The 12,397-nt window shown below is 48.4% G+C and overlaps 2 protein-coding genes across 7 annotated transcripts in view; one reads left to right on the top strand and one right to left on the bottom strand.

Annotated features, from left to right (window-relative positions):
* The window catches only part of CAMKK2 (calcium/calmodulin dependent protein kinase kinase 2), a 13,330-nt gene extending 7,159 nt beyond the window's left edge, over nucleotides 1–6,171 (top strand). Inside the window, exons 13-18 of one of the 6 annotated variants that reach the window (XM_010720110.3) lie at nucleotides 92–165; nucleotides 414–501; nucleotides 744–839; nucleotides 1,261–1,389; nucleotides 2,598–2,698; nucleotides 3,001–6,171. In XM_010720110.3, the coding sequence (XP_010718412.1) occupies nucleotides 92–165; nucleotides 414–501; nucleotides 744–839; nucleotides 1,261–1,389; nucleotides 2,598–2,698; nucleotides 3,001–3,076 (564 nt within the window). In that variant the 3' untranslated portion in view covers nucleotides 3,077–6,171. Of the gene's footprint in view, nucleotides 1–91; nucleotides 166–413; nucleotides 502–743; nucleotides 840–1,241; nucleotides 1,390–2,597; nucleotides 2,699–3,000 lie in introns of those variants that run through there. The other 5 variants (XM_010720111.3, XR_004161589.1, XM_010720113.3 and 2 more) reach the window with 5 other exon arrangements.
* Nucleotides 6,172–6,187: 16 nt separating this feature from the next.
* Nucleotides 6,188–12,391, bottom strand: P2RX4 (purinergic receptor P2X 4; the record flags this gene model as incomplete). Its single annotated transcript, XM_003210926.4, has 12 exons — nucleotides 6,188–7,090; nucleotides 7,742–7,837; nucleotides 7,926–7,991; nucleotides 8,079–8,172; nucleotides 9,192–9,328; nucleotides 9,619–9,760; nucleotides 9,865–9,945; nucleotides 10,142–10,238; nucleotides 10,557–10,629; nucleotides 10,724–10,795; nucleotides 11,051–11,198; nucleotides 12,267–12,391. Coding segments are annotated over 12 exons (1,164 nt in total), but the record flags the coding sequence as incomplete, so codon positions are not given.
* Nucleotides 12,392–12,397: the final 6 nt, after the last annotated feature.

The raw sequence follows: 12,397 nt of genomic DNA, 5'->3' as shown, positions 1-12,397 counted from the left end.
AGTTCTTGTAGTAAGAAACCTTCTGTCTGATCCACATAAGCTCCTGCTCAGAGGTCGCTGCTTTTCTCACTGCTCTTTTTCTTTGTGACAGTGTCCTTTCATGGATGAAAGGATCCTGAGTTTACACAATAAAATCAAGACCCAAACATTGGAGTTTCCAGACCAGTAAGTACTCAAAACAAAAACAACAACCACCCCAAACCCAACCCCCAAACCTCCAGCCCTTTTTTTTTTAAAGCACATTCAAGCTGTCAGCCTGGGCAGATGCAGCGTCAAGCTCTCCTGGCCTTGTGCACCAGGGATCACACTCCTCATTGCCCAACATGGGAATATTTTGGTTCCTGGGGTGGTTTGGAGAGGAAGACAGCAGTTTGCCCAGGTCTTGTCTCATCTCTCCACTCTCTCCTCCCAAGGCCAGAAGTTACGGATTTCTTGAAGGATCTGATCATGAGGATGCTGGATAAAAATCCTGAGTCGAGGATTTCAGTCCCTGAAATCAAGGTACCGAACTGAAGCTCTGGTGGTGGCCATGGCTTTACTTCCACGGGGTTCTCTTCATTTGGCTTTTTCGGGCTCAGTTTGCTTGCACCAGGTTAGGTCCTTCTGCATGCCCAGGGCTCCCGGGGAGGTGAGTCCCAGCTCTTTCCCCTGCTCCGGGACCCGCTCAGTTTTGGGACCATTGGTGCCTACAGCAGTCGCAGGCAGTGGAAATCCCCTGAGCCCAGTATTTCCTCTGCTACCAGGCAAGTACCTTGCAGCAGCCTTTGGCAGGAGATTTCTGGCCCTTCGCCCCTGCGGGAACCTGGAAGGGGCGAGAAGCTGAGAAAATGGAGACGAAGGTAGGGGGAAAGGATGGCGGGGTTTTGCTGAAGCGTTCCGTGCTCCTCCGGTGGCTGTCCAGGACGCCAGCTGTGCGGGCAAGGAGGAGAAGGGCTTTGTGCCCGGATTAATTCCAGTCTGAGACCAACGGTCTGGAGAAAATCCCCTCTGTAAGATGAGAGTGGAAATAGTTCTTCTGCCATAAAACCCACGGGGACGTGGCATTGCAGTGCTGTACATCACTGAGGTTATTGAATCGCGTGCTTTCTGCTCTGGGCTGAGCCGTTCCCGGCTGTGCCACAGTGTCTCTCCCCTGCTCCCTGTATTTTGGAAGGGTACAGGCACCATAGCTTGGGTGAGGAGATGCATTTGCCAGGCCTGTGTGGTTGGAGTTACAAAAAAGAGGCAATCGTCCCTGACAGGCTGTGTTATTCATTGAAGTTGCACCCGTGGGTGACCAAGAACGGAGCGGAGTTGCTGCCCACTGAGGACGAGAACTGCACACTCGTCGAGGTGACGGAGGAGGAGGTGGAGAATTCGGTCAAGCACATCCCCAGCCTGGCCACCGTGGTGAGTGTGAGCAGAGCAGGAGCTTGTGGGCACACAGCCCTGGCTGCAGTGGATGAGCAGAAGCACAAGAGTAAAGCAAAAACCTCCCTGCTGTCAGGAATGGGGCCTGGCCTGTGGTGGCACAGGGTGATGGTCAGTCCCTGAAGCACCCATCAGTGGATTGCTGGTCTCTGCTGCATTGCTACTGCTGTATTTACTCAGGGTGAAATCCTGGTCCAGGGCGGGGATCTGGTCAAGAACGTGGACAGAACGAGGAATGGGTGCAGGGGCTCCTGCTGCCCTGCACTGCCCTGCTGGCCGTAGCGTTTCCTTGAGACAGGTTTTGTGGGCAGACCCTGCCTGCAGCTATTTTGATGAATTCCTCTGGTCTCTTTTTGAGCTCATGGACTTCATTCCCTACAGCAGTGCGTGGTGATGAGTACCACAGTGTAACCACAGTGTGGAAAATTAAATCCTTTTGGGTTTTGAACCTAATGATTTCCTGCTCGCCCTTATGCTAAGAGAAACAGTGATGATTTGCAGCTCCCTGGTGTGGTGTTGTCTAGTGCTAAAGGCAGATATGTTGGTATGCAACTGCACTTTTCTCTGCACAAGTTTAAAAAATAGCCTTTGCCCAAAGCGATCCCAGCAGATGAGGGTTGTGTGTTTTTTTTTTTTTCCCCATTTCACCATTTTGTGATGACTTGCTGCAGAGAAAGGCTGCTCAACTCTGCTGTTCCTCTTGGAAATCCAGGTGGATTCAGCCCATCTCAGGGCAAATCAGGGCAGTGCGTTACTGGGAACCTTTTTAAATAAAGCACCGCCTCCGGCCCAATTTGAATTTTCCTATTTGCATTTGTTCCTCTAAATTCCCCTCCAGCACCCGATCTCTGTGCACTCAACCACGGGCGTTCCGCTCGAGTGCCAGATGCACGTGGCTTTGGTCCTTGCATAAATGCCTTCCCCTCGGGACCCTGCTGGCACACACATCTCACACGTGTGAGAGCTCTCAGTGCTGAGCAGATAAATCAGCCAGAAAGGGAAGAGCAGCAATGAAAACGAAACTGGGGGGTTCCCATGTGTCAAGAGAAAACAGCATTGCTTCCTTCCTTTCCCTGTCCCTTTCCAATGAATTTTCCTGCTGGGTAAATAGGGATTTGGATGCTGCTTTCGCTTTTGAATGAAAGCAAAGCAGTACCACCCTGACCAATCCCACCCTGGTCTTGCAGATCTTGGTTAAAACGATGATCCGGAAGCGGTCCTTTGGGAACCCATTTGAGGGCAGCCGGCGGGAGGAGCGTTCGCTGTCGGCCCCTGGAAACCTGCTGCCGTAAGTGTGGGGTGCCTGCAGCCTGCCCCGTGTGCTGGAGAGCACGTGGGTGGGATTTGGGGCTTCAGGCTTTGAGTTTTCTTTCACTCAGGGCTATGACCCAGATATAACGTGCTCTGTCCTTTGTGGGATCTGGGTGGAGCTGGTTTTTGTATGGCTGAGCATCCTGTCCTTCCCGTGGGCTGCAAGGTGTCTCCTGGTACTTCCAGCCTAATGGGGGATCTCGGTGGGGAATGCGCTCAGGTCCTGAAGCCCAGGGGTGGGGAAGGCACTGGGATCACCTGCTTTTTCCCCTCTGAAAGCAGGAAGCAAGGCAGTGAGGATAACCTGAAATGCAACGACTTGCCCAACGTGGGAGAGGAGGAAGTCCTTTCATGACCAGCGGCTTTATGGTTCTGTTGAGCTGAACTCGGTCCGGGGCACTTCATCGAGTGTGCAGCTGAGGATGAGTGGCATTAACAGAGCCCCCACCACCCCCAGCATGACACGGCGCTATTTCACTGTAACGCTGGATGTAGAGTTTGCATAGCAGCATGTTTAAGACATCCGACTACCGTACCTGTCATTGACCATCTCTGATTGCTTGGACTTCTCATGGGGGGAAAAAAAAAAAGATGCTGACTGATCCCAGATTGGTGAGGGATGGTGTTGAGCAGGCAAACCAAACTGCGTTTGGAACTGCTTTTGCCTGGTTTTCATGCCAAAGGGATCTCCCACCATCCCAAGGGCAGTGTGTGCCTGCCTTGTGGGTGCACGCAGGACCGAGAAGCTTCTGCAGAGCGCAGCAGTGAAACCACACTCATGTGCTTTGAGGGTTGTTGCATCTATTTCTTGTTGTTTGGTTTTGGTTTTAACTGATGCCTTTTTAACTGCATGAGAACAAAGCAAAAACCACCTTTCCAGCTTTTTTTTTAAAAAAAAGGAATGCCTACCTTTTTGTGAGCCAAGATATATTAAGCAGCATCTTCGGGACATTCAGAAAGTGAGGTGAAAGGCAGGGTTTGAGGATGCTGCCTCTCCTGAGGTCTCAGTGTTGGGTAAGTTCAGTATTCAGTTTATGAAGGAAAAAGGTTCTTAAGGGCTTAAGTTCAGTCTGAACTATTTTTGCTGCAGACACTAGAGTGAAAGGTGGTGTTCAGCTGAACGTTTTGAACAGCAGAGGAAGAACTAACAAGAGTTTGTTTCTAAATCTTTTACTTGATCTAGATAGCTATATTAAATATAAAATTCAGGGTAAAATCCTTCACTTCCATGTACATTACATGGTTTACTACGATTAAAAACTAATAAAACGTATGCTATTTTTTAAGTATAGACTTAGGGCTTGCTTAGAACTTAAGATCTTAATGAAATACCTAGATTAGCTAGTGTTTTGGGTTTTTTTTTCTTTTCAAAGAAACCTCTGTTTTCCAAACTCTTCATTTGGACTCTGGGGCCAATGCTGTGTATTTTTTGTAAGTTCATTACCAGTAATTGTGAATGCCTGTGGGTCAGAGGCTTGCTAGTAAATTAAGTGAATGCCTAATTAACAGATTGTTTCTTATGAAGAGCTCCTTCACCTGCAGTCAGATTACTCTGATCATTTTGTGGTGCTTGTTTAAAAACAAAAAAATCTCTGTTGTGATGGGAGAGCCTCTGGCTTCTGGGCTCACATTCCCAAGGCCTCAAAGCTGGAGGACAGCATGTAGGTGAGCTGTGATATCAGGGCTGGGCTGAGCAAGGGGCTCATTAAGTACATTTGGTTTGGTGGATCATGGAGCTGGGTGGGCTCCTTGTCTCAGTCTCCTCACTGACGGGGTTGTGCTGGATGAGGGAGGATTCAAGCATCCCAAGTGTGTGAGGTACGGCTGATCTCTTTGCCCTGAGGAGGAAGGCACTATAGGAAAGGGAAGTTTTTGGTTGCTGGCCGTAGCTACTGTAGGCTTTTAGGACGTGACTGTTCCCTTGTCTTCCGTGATCTTGGCACTGCCAGCAGCACAGCACTGTGGCTCCTGGCCATGGTCGTGGCCCAGTAATTCCTCTTTATAGTGAATCCTCATTAAATTCAGGTGGTGTTAGCAAGTGCACAGGTGCCTATAGAACTGCCCCAATAAGTCTGATCACCTGAAACTATGCTTATCCTAGGCTGCAGTTAATTAAGGAAAGATGGTGTAGCTGGCCTCTCCAAAGCCAGTGCCAGCAAGTTCGTGGCATAGGAGCAGCACTGTGGAGTTTGGAGCCATAAGACACGCGCTGTTTTCCTCCCTTTTTAGTCCAAGGCCGTGCCAAAGCCCTGCAGCTTCAGCTATGGGAAAACCAAACAGGTAACTGGGGTGCCAGCACTGCTAAGGCTGCCTTCTCCCATCTCTAAACAGGACTTTCTCTTTGTGGAAATAGTGACTGGGAGTGGGTGGTTTGGTTCTATGCTTTGTAAATGGGCTTATTCTGCCAAAAAAAAAGGAAGGGGGGTAGGGAAGGGAGGGATCTGATTACTTGTAACTGGTGCGTAGTGATGTGTGTGGTGTGTTTTTGTTAAAGGTGAGTGAGCTGTAGTGATGCTCTGTGCTGAGTATCTCCAGTTGGTGATGTGGCAGGTACCTAGCAGTCAGTTTAAATTTACTAAACAGCCTTGCCAGGTGCAATGCAGCTTCTGAACAGAATGGGACAGCCTGTCCCAGTTCCTCTGTGCCCAGTCCCAGTTACTCAGATATTAGCATAGATTGGTGTCTTATGGCCAGTGCAGACTTGGTTCATATGGATCCCAAAAGCTTGGCTCTTGATGCTCTGGTAGGGCTGCAGCCAAATGCATGGTTTTAAAAGAAACTTGATGTAGATTTTCTAGTTGATGCATTTTGTTGAAAGCATAAAGCTTGGATGTGTGAGGAAGCTATGTCTAAATGCATGACCTGTTAAAGAAGCTATACTGTATATGTAAATCTGCTTGGTTCCCTGTCTGCTGTTCTTTAGTAGTAAAGCTAGCTTCTTTCTTACAGTGAAGTAAATATTTTGCTTGTGCCTTGGAACTGGGTTACAGCTTGATTTCCCCAATTCCTCTCCTTTCAAGCAAGCCCAGTGCTGACTGTAGAGTTAATGCTGGGTACTCAGCCTTTTTTGGCTCAGAAAGCACACAAGAAAGTGCTAAGGGGAAACCAGGCCTCTTGTCCTGAGTGGTTTTGGTTTTTGTTTTTTTGGGGTTTTTTTTTTTTTTGGTGGTAGTCCCTTCTTTCCTGTCAGGCAACTGATCTATTTCTTTTCTAGAGTCCTGAACTATTGCAGATTTTTATACTCTTTAATGACCAAGGCTTATGTTTCATTCCTACCCTTTTATTATGCATTTAACTTAATCAGGTGTATCAAGTTTAAATACTGTGTATTTACCACTTTTAAATTATATTATCTAAGAAGAAAACAACTAAGTGTTTTTCCACACAGCTGTTCAAGCTTCTCTGTATGAGCTGAAATAAATGATGTGCAACCAAACCCCAGTTAGTTAATCAAGGGGAACTGTTATCGTATTTGATTGGTTTTTATCAAAGCTACGAGATTTTGCTTGTTGGAAGAGGAGTCTGAAAGCACCCTCCTATGTTACTACAGTGTGGTTTTTGCTGGGCATGGTTAAGACCACAGTGGATTTCACACTGAGCCATTTCTGTGCACAGCCTGGAGAGATGACTTGGTCCTCAACTTAGTCCTCAAAGCAGCAGCAAACAAATCAAGAGTGAAATAAAGCAACCCAAAGCTAGCTTTCAGTACTCCAAGAGAGCTGGTAGAGAGTAACATTTTATGAAAAATAAATTCTAGCATAGTGGCATTAGCCAGACAAAACAGAAAAGAAATCCTGTAGCCAGTAAGTTATTTACCATGGCACAATGGAACCAGACACTGCTTTGTCTCAGGCTGTAGCCACTAGAGCTTGGAGATGCCATTAAATAGCAGGTCATCTCACCTAAGCATCATGATCCCTGACAACAAGAGACTGCTCTCCCAGGGTTAGCCAATGCATGGCATGGGCCATGTTCCCTGTAAGGAAGAGTCAGTGCCTCTTTAAGGGCTTCATCACTGTTACCAGTGAACTCAGGGAAAGGACTGCTGAAATGACAAGGACGGAGCAGTGCCTGTCCCAGGCCTGCTGGTGAAGATGTCTATGAAGCCACAAGGCTCTGTATGGGCTTGGTGCAGTTAACCTGGAAAGAACAGACAAGGAGCAGATCCAGTTCTCCTCTTTGGTTCTGGCCAACAAAAGGTGATGAGTAATGAAGAAGGTTCCTTTCTTAGATTCTGTTACCCCTTCCTTCTAAAGGAGGGGTAGGTCTCACAGCAGGGTTACAGTAACATTCACAGCATCCCTTCACATCCAGTTGGTGCAGCAGCAGCAGGAGGTCAGGAGTCTGTTCCGTACGTCTCATTTGTGCCCTGCTAGGATCAGAAATTGCACTTCTCTGCCATAAAACTTTGCTTTCTCCCCCTTTCTTTTACACGAAACCCTTTGCACAGGAAATCTCTGCTATTGGATTCAGTAAACTGCCAGTGGCACCAGAAATGCTCCCTCTGCAGCATCGCATCCCACCAAGCACAGGGCTGCAGACCACAGCTCTGCCCACAGCACTAGCCAAGCAACCCCACCTGGGGCAAGAGCAGGGCTAAATCCTCCTACTGGCTCAATGGGTTGCTCAGATTGTGAATGCAGGTGTAGCTGTGGCTGACAGCACACTGGATTTGGCTGCAGCAGCAGGAACCTCCAAAGGCTTTGGGGGGATTTGATGGAGGCAGAGCTGACTGTAGCTTGCAGGAGGCAACTGCCAAGAACAGCAACCCAAAGAGAGATGCAGTGGGAGCATAAGTTCTCAAACATACACTTCCCTAAGAGTGGTTGCCCAGGAAACATAATATTGTTTTCAGTGCTTCTCTCAACAGCTTCGAGGTAAAAATGAGCCGCTCCAAGGAAGATAAACCTTCCTCACAGCTGCGGTATAAAGTCTGTGTGTGATATGGACTCTGTACATCCTGTTTCAGAATCAAAGGAGGAAACAATTGTGCCTCCATTCTGCCTTCACTTGTGCTTACCAGTTCGTAATCCTCCACGTATTTGTACTTCTTCTCCCGGTAGTAGTATCTCTTTTTCATGCAGTACAGGACAACGATATCACATAGCACTGTTGCCTAGTGGAGATGCAAAGAATTTAAGACAATGATTCTCAGAACTCAGCTGCTAACACAAAGTTCAGTGCAAGTGCAGACTGTCACTTACCACTCCAAACAGAGCTAAGCCAGAGCCAATGTTAATCATTGTAGGAATTACATCAAATTTTCCTGCCTGGAAGACAGTTACAAGAATGATGACCGTTTTACAGCATCTCTAAAAGCTCTCAGCCCACAGCTTCCAGGAGTGAAGCTGCCCTACCTTTCCAAACACAATGATATCGAGGCGGATGCCATAAGCTTTGATAAGCGTTCGCGTTTCAATGCCGCTGCTCTCCTTGTAGTATTTTGCAAACCTGGAACAATAGGGCAGGTTAGAGCTCAGCTGAAAATTCTGAGGTTTCTTGTATGATTTTCATGCAACACCCAGGTGTGTTCCCAGTCCCGAAAGGATGGGCTAAATGTTTGTACATGCAAGCAAGCACGTAGGGGAAAAACCTAGAACAGGTGAGTTTAGGACAATTATTAGCAGCCAACTCAGGAGACCTCTAAAGCATAGGGAGGGGAGCAAGTCAGGATAGTGGGAAGACGGGATGAAATTCAGCTACGTGAGAATCATCCCCTCAGATGAGCAGGATGCTGCAGGAGCGCAGGCAGCCACGAGAGGGCAGGGAGCGAGAGAAGCAGCAGAGCTCAGCTTGGCACACGGAGGCAGTTCCTGGTCTCGCACCACATGACTTGCACACAAATGATACAGAAAAGGAGTAAGAACAAATAAGTGAGATCAGACTTACTGCATCACGTGGTTTGTTACGCCAGGAGGAAGCAGAGAAAAGGGGAGAAGAGGAAGGGCCTGTAAGGGGAGGCCTGGAATCTGCAAGAGCACCTCGGAGCCTGTGATACCCAGCCTGCCTTGTCTGACACCCCAAAGCTGCTGGCACAGTGGGGTATGGCAGAAAGATATTCTTGCTGCACATCAGATCTCTGACTGACAGAGCTGCTTTCTCAAGGTCAGCTTTTCCCTTGCCTTGCACAGTGAAGGAGGACCTTCAGGCTCCCACCCTGCTACCCCTCAAATTCTGCCACATCAGCACACCCCATAGCAATCATTCCTTGCACTGACACGCTGTGGGAGGCTGGCCCCAGTGGTCACCTACATGCTGAAGCAAACATGACTCAGACCTCGCAGTCAGTGGAACTTCCTCTTTTGCTGTGGTTTAAATAGCAGCAGAGAAAACCTCAAAGTGAGCTTTACAGCAGCAGAGAAACTCCAAGGACTGCCTCCAACAGTCAGAGGAGAGGGAGAAGCCTGGAACGCTGTGCCGATGGCAGACTGAGCCATGAGGACATCGGGGTCCCTTCCTCACTACATTACCTGAAGTTGTACCCGGGTGAGACAGTGTTGGCAGAGTCCTTGTTGTCCAGGCGCCGGAAGGAATACCTGGGCACGCAGTGGGAAGCAGCTCTGTCGAGGTTGCAGTCCCAGTTGATCTGCAGCCCCATGACCCCACCCTGCAGAGCAGAGAGGAGGAGGCACCGAGTGATCCAAGAGCCTGGGCACTCTAGCATGGGGCTCCCAGACTGACCAAAACCCCAATTATTGGCCCATGTCCCAGTCCCTTTCCCATTGCTACAGGAGGACTTTGCAAATATCCCCACCCAAGGCCAATTACTTGTTTCTGCTCCCTACGGCCAGAGCAGCTCTCCATTTTGCAGATAATCCATGTCCTGTGGTTCATGCCACCAGGTGAAGAGATGCCTATCCTATGCAGATGAACCCCAGAAAAGATTCTGCCAAGTACCTCCACAGCCATTTCCTGGAAGTTCTGCCCTGCAGCTTCAACTATTTTCCCCAGACGAAAGATAGGGCAGAAGGGATCTGTCTGGGCATCATAGATGCAATTCTTGAGATAAGTGGAACTGAAAGTGGGGAGGATGTTTCGCCTGCAGGGGAACAGAGAGGACATCTGCTGCATCCTCTTCCACTTCTCCAGCTCCCCTTTACTATCTGAGAGGCCAGGCAGTGCAAAGCTTCACACACTGCTTACTTGCTGAAGTTGAACTTGGGATACCAAATGTTGTTCTTTACCAGAATGGTGAAGTTCTCAGCTGCTTGCAAGAATGCCGGCCTGAAAAGCAATAGAAAAAATAAGTTCCATTTACATTTTCAGAAACAAGGTCTTTGATGCTGCAGGGCCTTTGATTGTAACTTCTTCAGCTTTTCCCAGTAGAACCCCATGGGAAAAAACACTGGCTGTGGCAGGCTGGCTGTGTTGTGGGCCTCCCCTCAGGAGAGCTAACACAGGGTAGGAAGACAGCTCTCACTTGGGTATGTGATTGTCATCCTCCACAGGGCACCATGCAAAGACTTCACAGGTCTTGATGCTGCTGTTGTATGGTATGCACGCCCCAGTCTGGATACCTGGAAAGACAAGTGGATAGAGGTACTCCCAAACAAAATAAGGGGCAGTATTTGCCTTACAGAGAAGTATCAGTGTCCAATTCCCCCACTGTCTTCCACTGTAGTGCAATTTCAGAGAAATGACTATTTTCTGAGTCAAATCCTCACCCAACACAGTCTCTTCTAGAAGAAAAATCTGAGCTTCCTTTTCAGTTCTCTTAGGTATGAAAGAATGAGAACAAGGAGACTCAATGAAATACTGCTTCCTTCACAAGAGCAGTACTATCACCACGCAGTGATAGCACAGAATGCAAGGAGCTCCTGCAGCAAGCTTCCTACCATTGCTGTGGGTGCTGACATATCCTGGAACGCAGCTGCTGTTATTGTTGCACTCTGTGTTATCATCTGGAAGCTGGACAGGAACAGCAATTAAATAAAACTCTACAAACTCTTCCTTCTACACTCCCAGCCACGCTGGGCAAGGTTAAAATGGATCCTTTACACACCTCTGGGCAATGGCCTTGGCTCTGGTTCAGTGTGAATATCATGTTGGTCATGATGAACACAGCATTCTTCTCCTGAGCACACAAAACAAGAAGGAAATTTAAGAGTGACGATCTGCAAAGCATATCCAAAGCACTGCCTCCAAATGTCTATGCTAACAGAGCTCAGGGAGTATGAATAATAACTAATAAAGCTTACCCAGTAATAAATAATAAAGCTCACCTGCTTTATTTTCTACATTCTCTTGCATAAAGGCCATGCTGGAGCATGGACATTGGCAGAGCAGTGACTGTTTGTTAGAAAACCCATCCCCTGCATGTGATTCATACCTGGGGAGGGATGACGTAGTCAGCTACATCCCAGATCCTGGTTCCCAAGGTGGATGTGTTTGTCACTGTCACTCCTTTCACCTTCGTGGTTACAGAACTGACCACAGAATCTGTTTCCTGGTAGCCCTTCTCCCACAGAAAAACCCAGCTGCAAGATAAGAATTGTAAGAAAAGGAAAATAAAAGGCAAACCACATCACAAAACCCAGCTAAACACCATGAACAAACACAGGCAGGGAGAATTTCTCCTTTTTTTCATGTCTCCTGCAAAGGTGAGCCCAAACAATTTCATAGTTAAAAGCCATAGGACCAGCAACCTCCCTCCTGGTTTTTTCAAGTGGTTTGGCAGCATTTCATTACTGTGTAATTACACACACATCCTCCCACTCCCACCAGGTGAAGATGGGTTCACAAAAAGGCTGTGATGCTCTCCTACAGACCCCAGGAAAACAGTTCAGCTCAGTGCGGCCCGGATGGTCCTCACTGCTGCTGAGGTGGGTCAGGCCCTTTGGTTCTGCTTTATATCTATTTCAAGTATTAAATGAGACAAGATGAAACTTCCTTTCACCAGGTGTAGGAGGAATGAGGAGTTATAAGTGAAGCCCTGCTGGTGAGAGGAGTGGGAATGTGGGAAGCAATCCAGAGCTCCCAGTGACTGACTTTTCCCAATGATGCAGCTTAAAGTTAAGTAATCATCCCAGTTTTAAGGCTATCTACTGCAAAAGCTGTGAGGGCATGTGCTGTCCGTGATGGATCGATGTTTAAAAAAAAAAAAAAAATACAGGACAACTGGAAATCAGGTTAATTTTATGGTTTAAATGGGTATTTCATACATTATTTTTAGGATCAGAATCACGAAGGCTGGAAAAGAACTTCTAAGGCCACCGAGCTCAGCCCCAAACCATCCCCGTTAGCCACGTCCATCAGTGCCACATCCCCACGGCTCCTGACCGCCCCCCGGGGACGCTGACCCCGTGCTCAGGGAGAACAAATCGTTCCTAATATCCAACCTTTGTGGGCTGGAGCAATCCAAACCAAGCCGACAACACACAAGGGCGCCGTGTCAAGCACACACAGCACAACCTTTGTCCCCGTGAGCAGGAAGGGAAAGTCAACAACCCCGCTCCTAACTTCGTGCACCCCTGAAGCCCTCCGTCAATCGCCAGCAGCGACTTCCCGCCCGCACAGCCGCCCAGCCGAGCTCCCCCCTCGCTCACCCGATCACGTAGGCGAGGATGGCGAGCTGCACGGCGCGGTTGATCAGCCCGACTTTGCGGCTGCGGATCAGCACGATGCGGGGGGTGTCGTACTCGAAGAGGAAGCCGCGCACGGCCCCGCAGCACGCAGC

The sequence above is a fragment of the Meleagris gallopavo genome, chromosome 17, assembly GCF_000146605.3.
Source record: "Meleagris gallopavo isolate NT-WF06-2002-E0010 breed Aviagen turkey brand Nicholas breeding stock chromosome 17, Turkey_5.1, whole genome shotgun sequence".
NCBI lineage: Eukaryota > Metazoa > Chordata > Aves > Galliformes > Phasianidae > Meleagris > Meleagris gallopavo.
The sequence above is the reverse complement of the archived record's forward strand: the minus strand, read 5'-3'. Positions and strand labels throughout refer to the sequence as shown.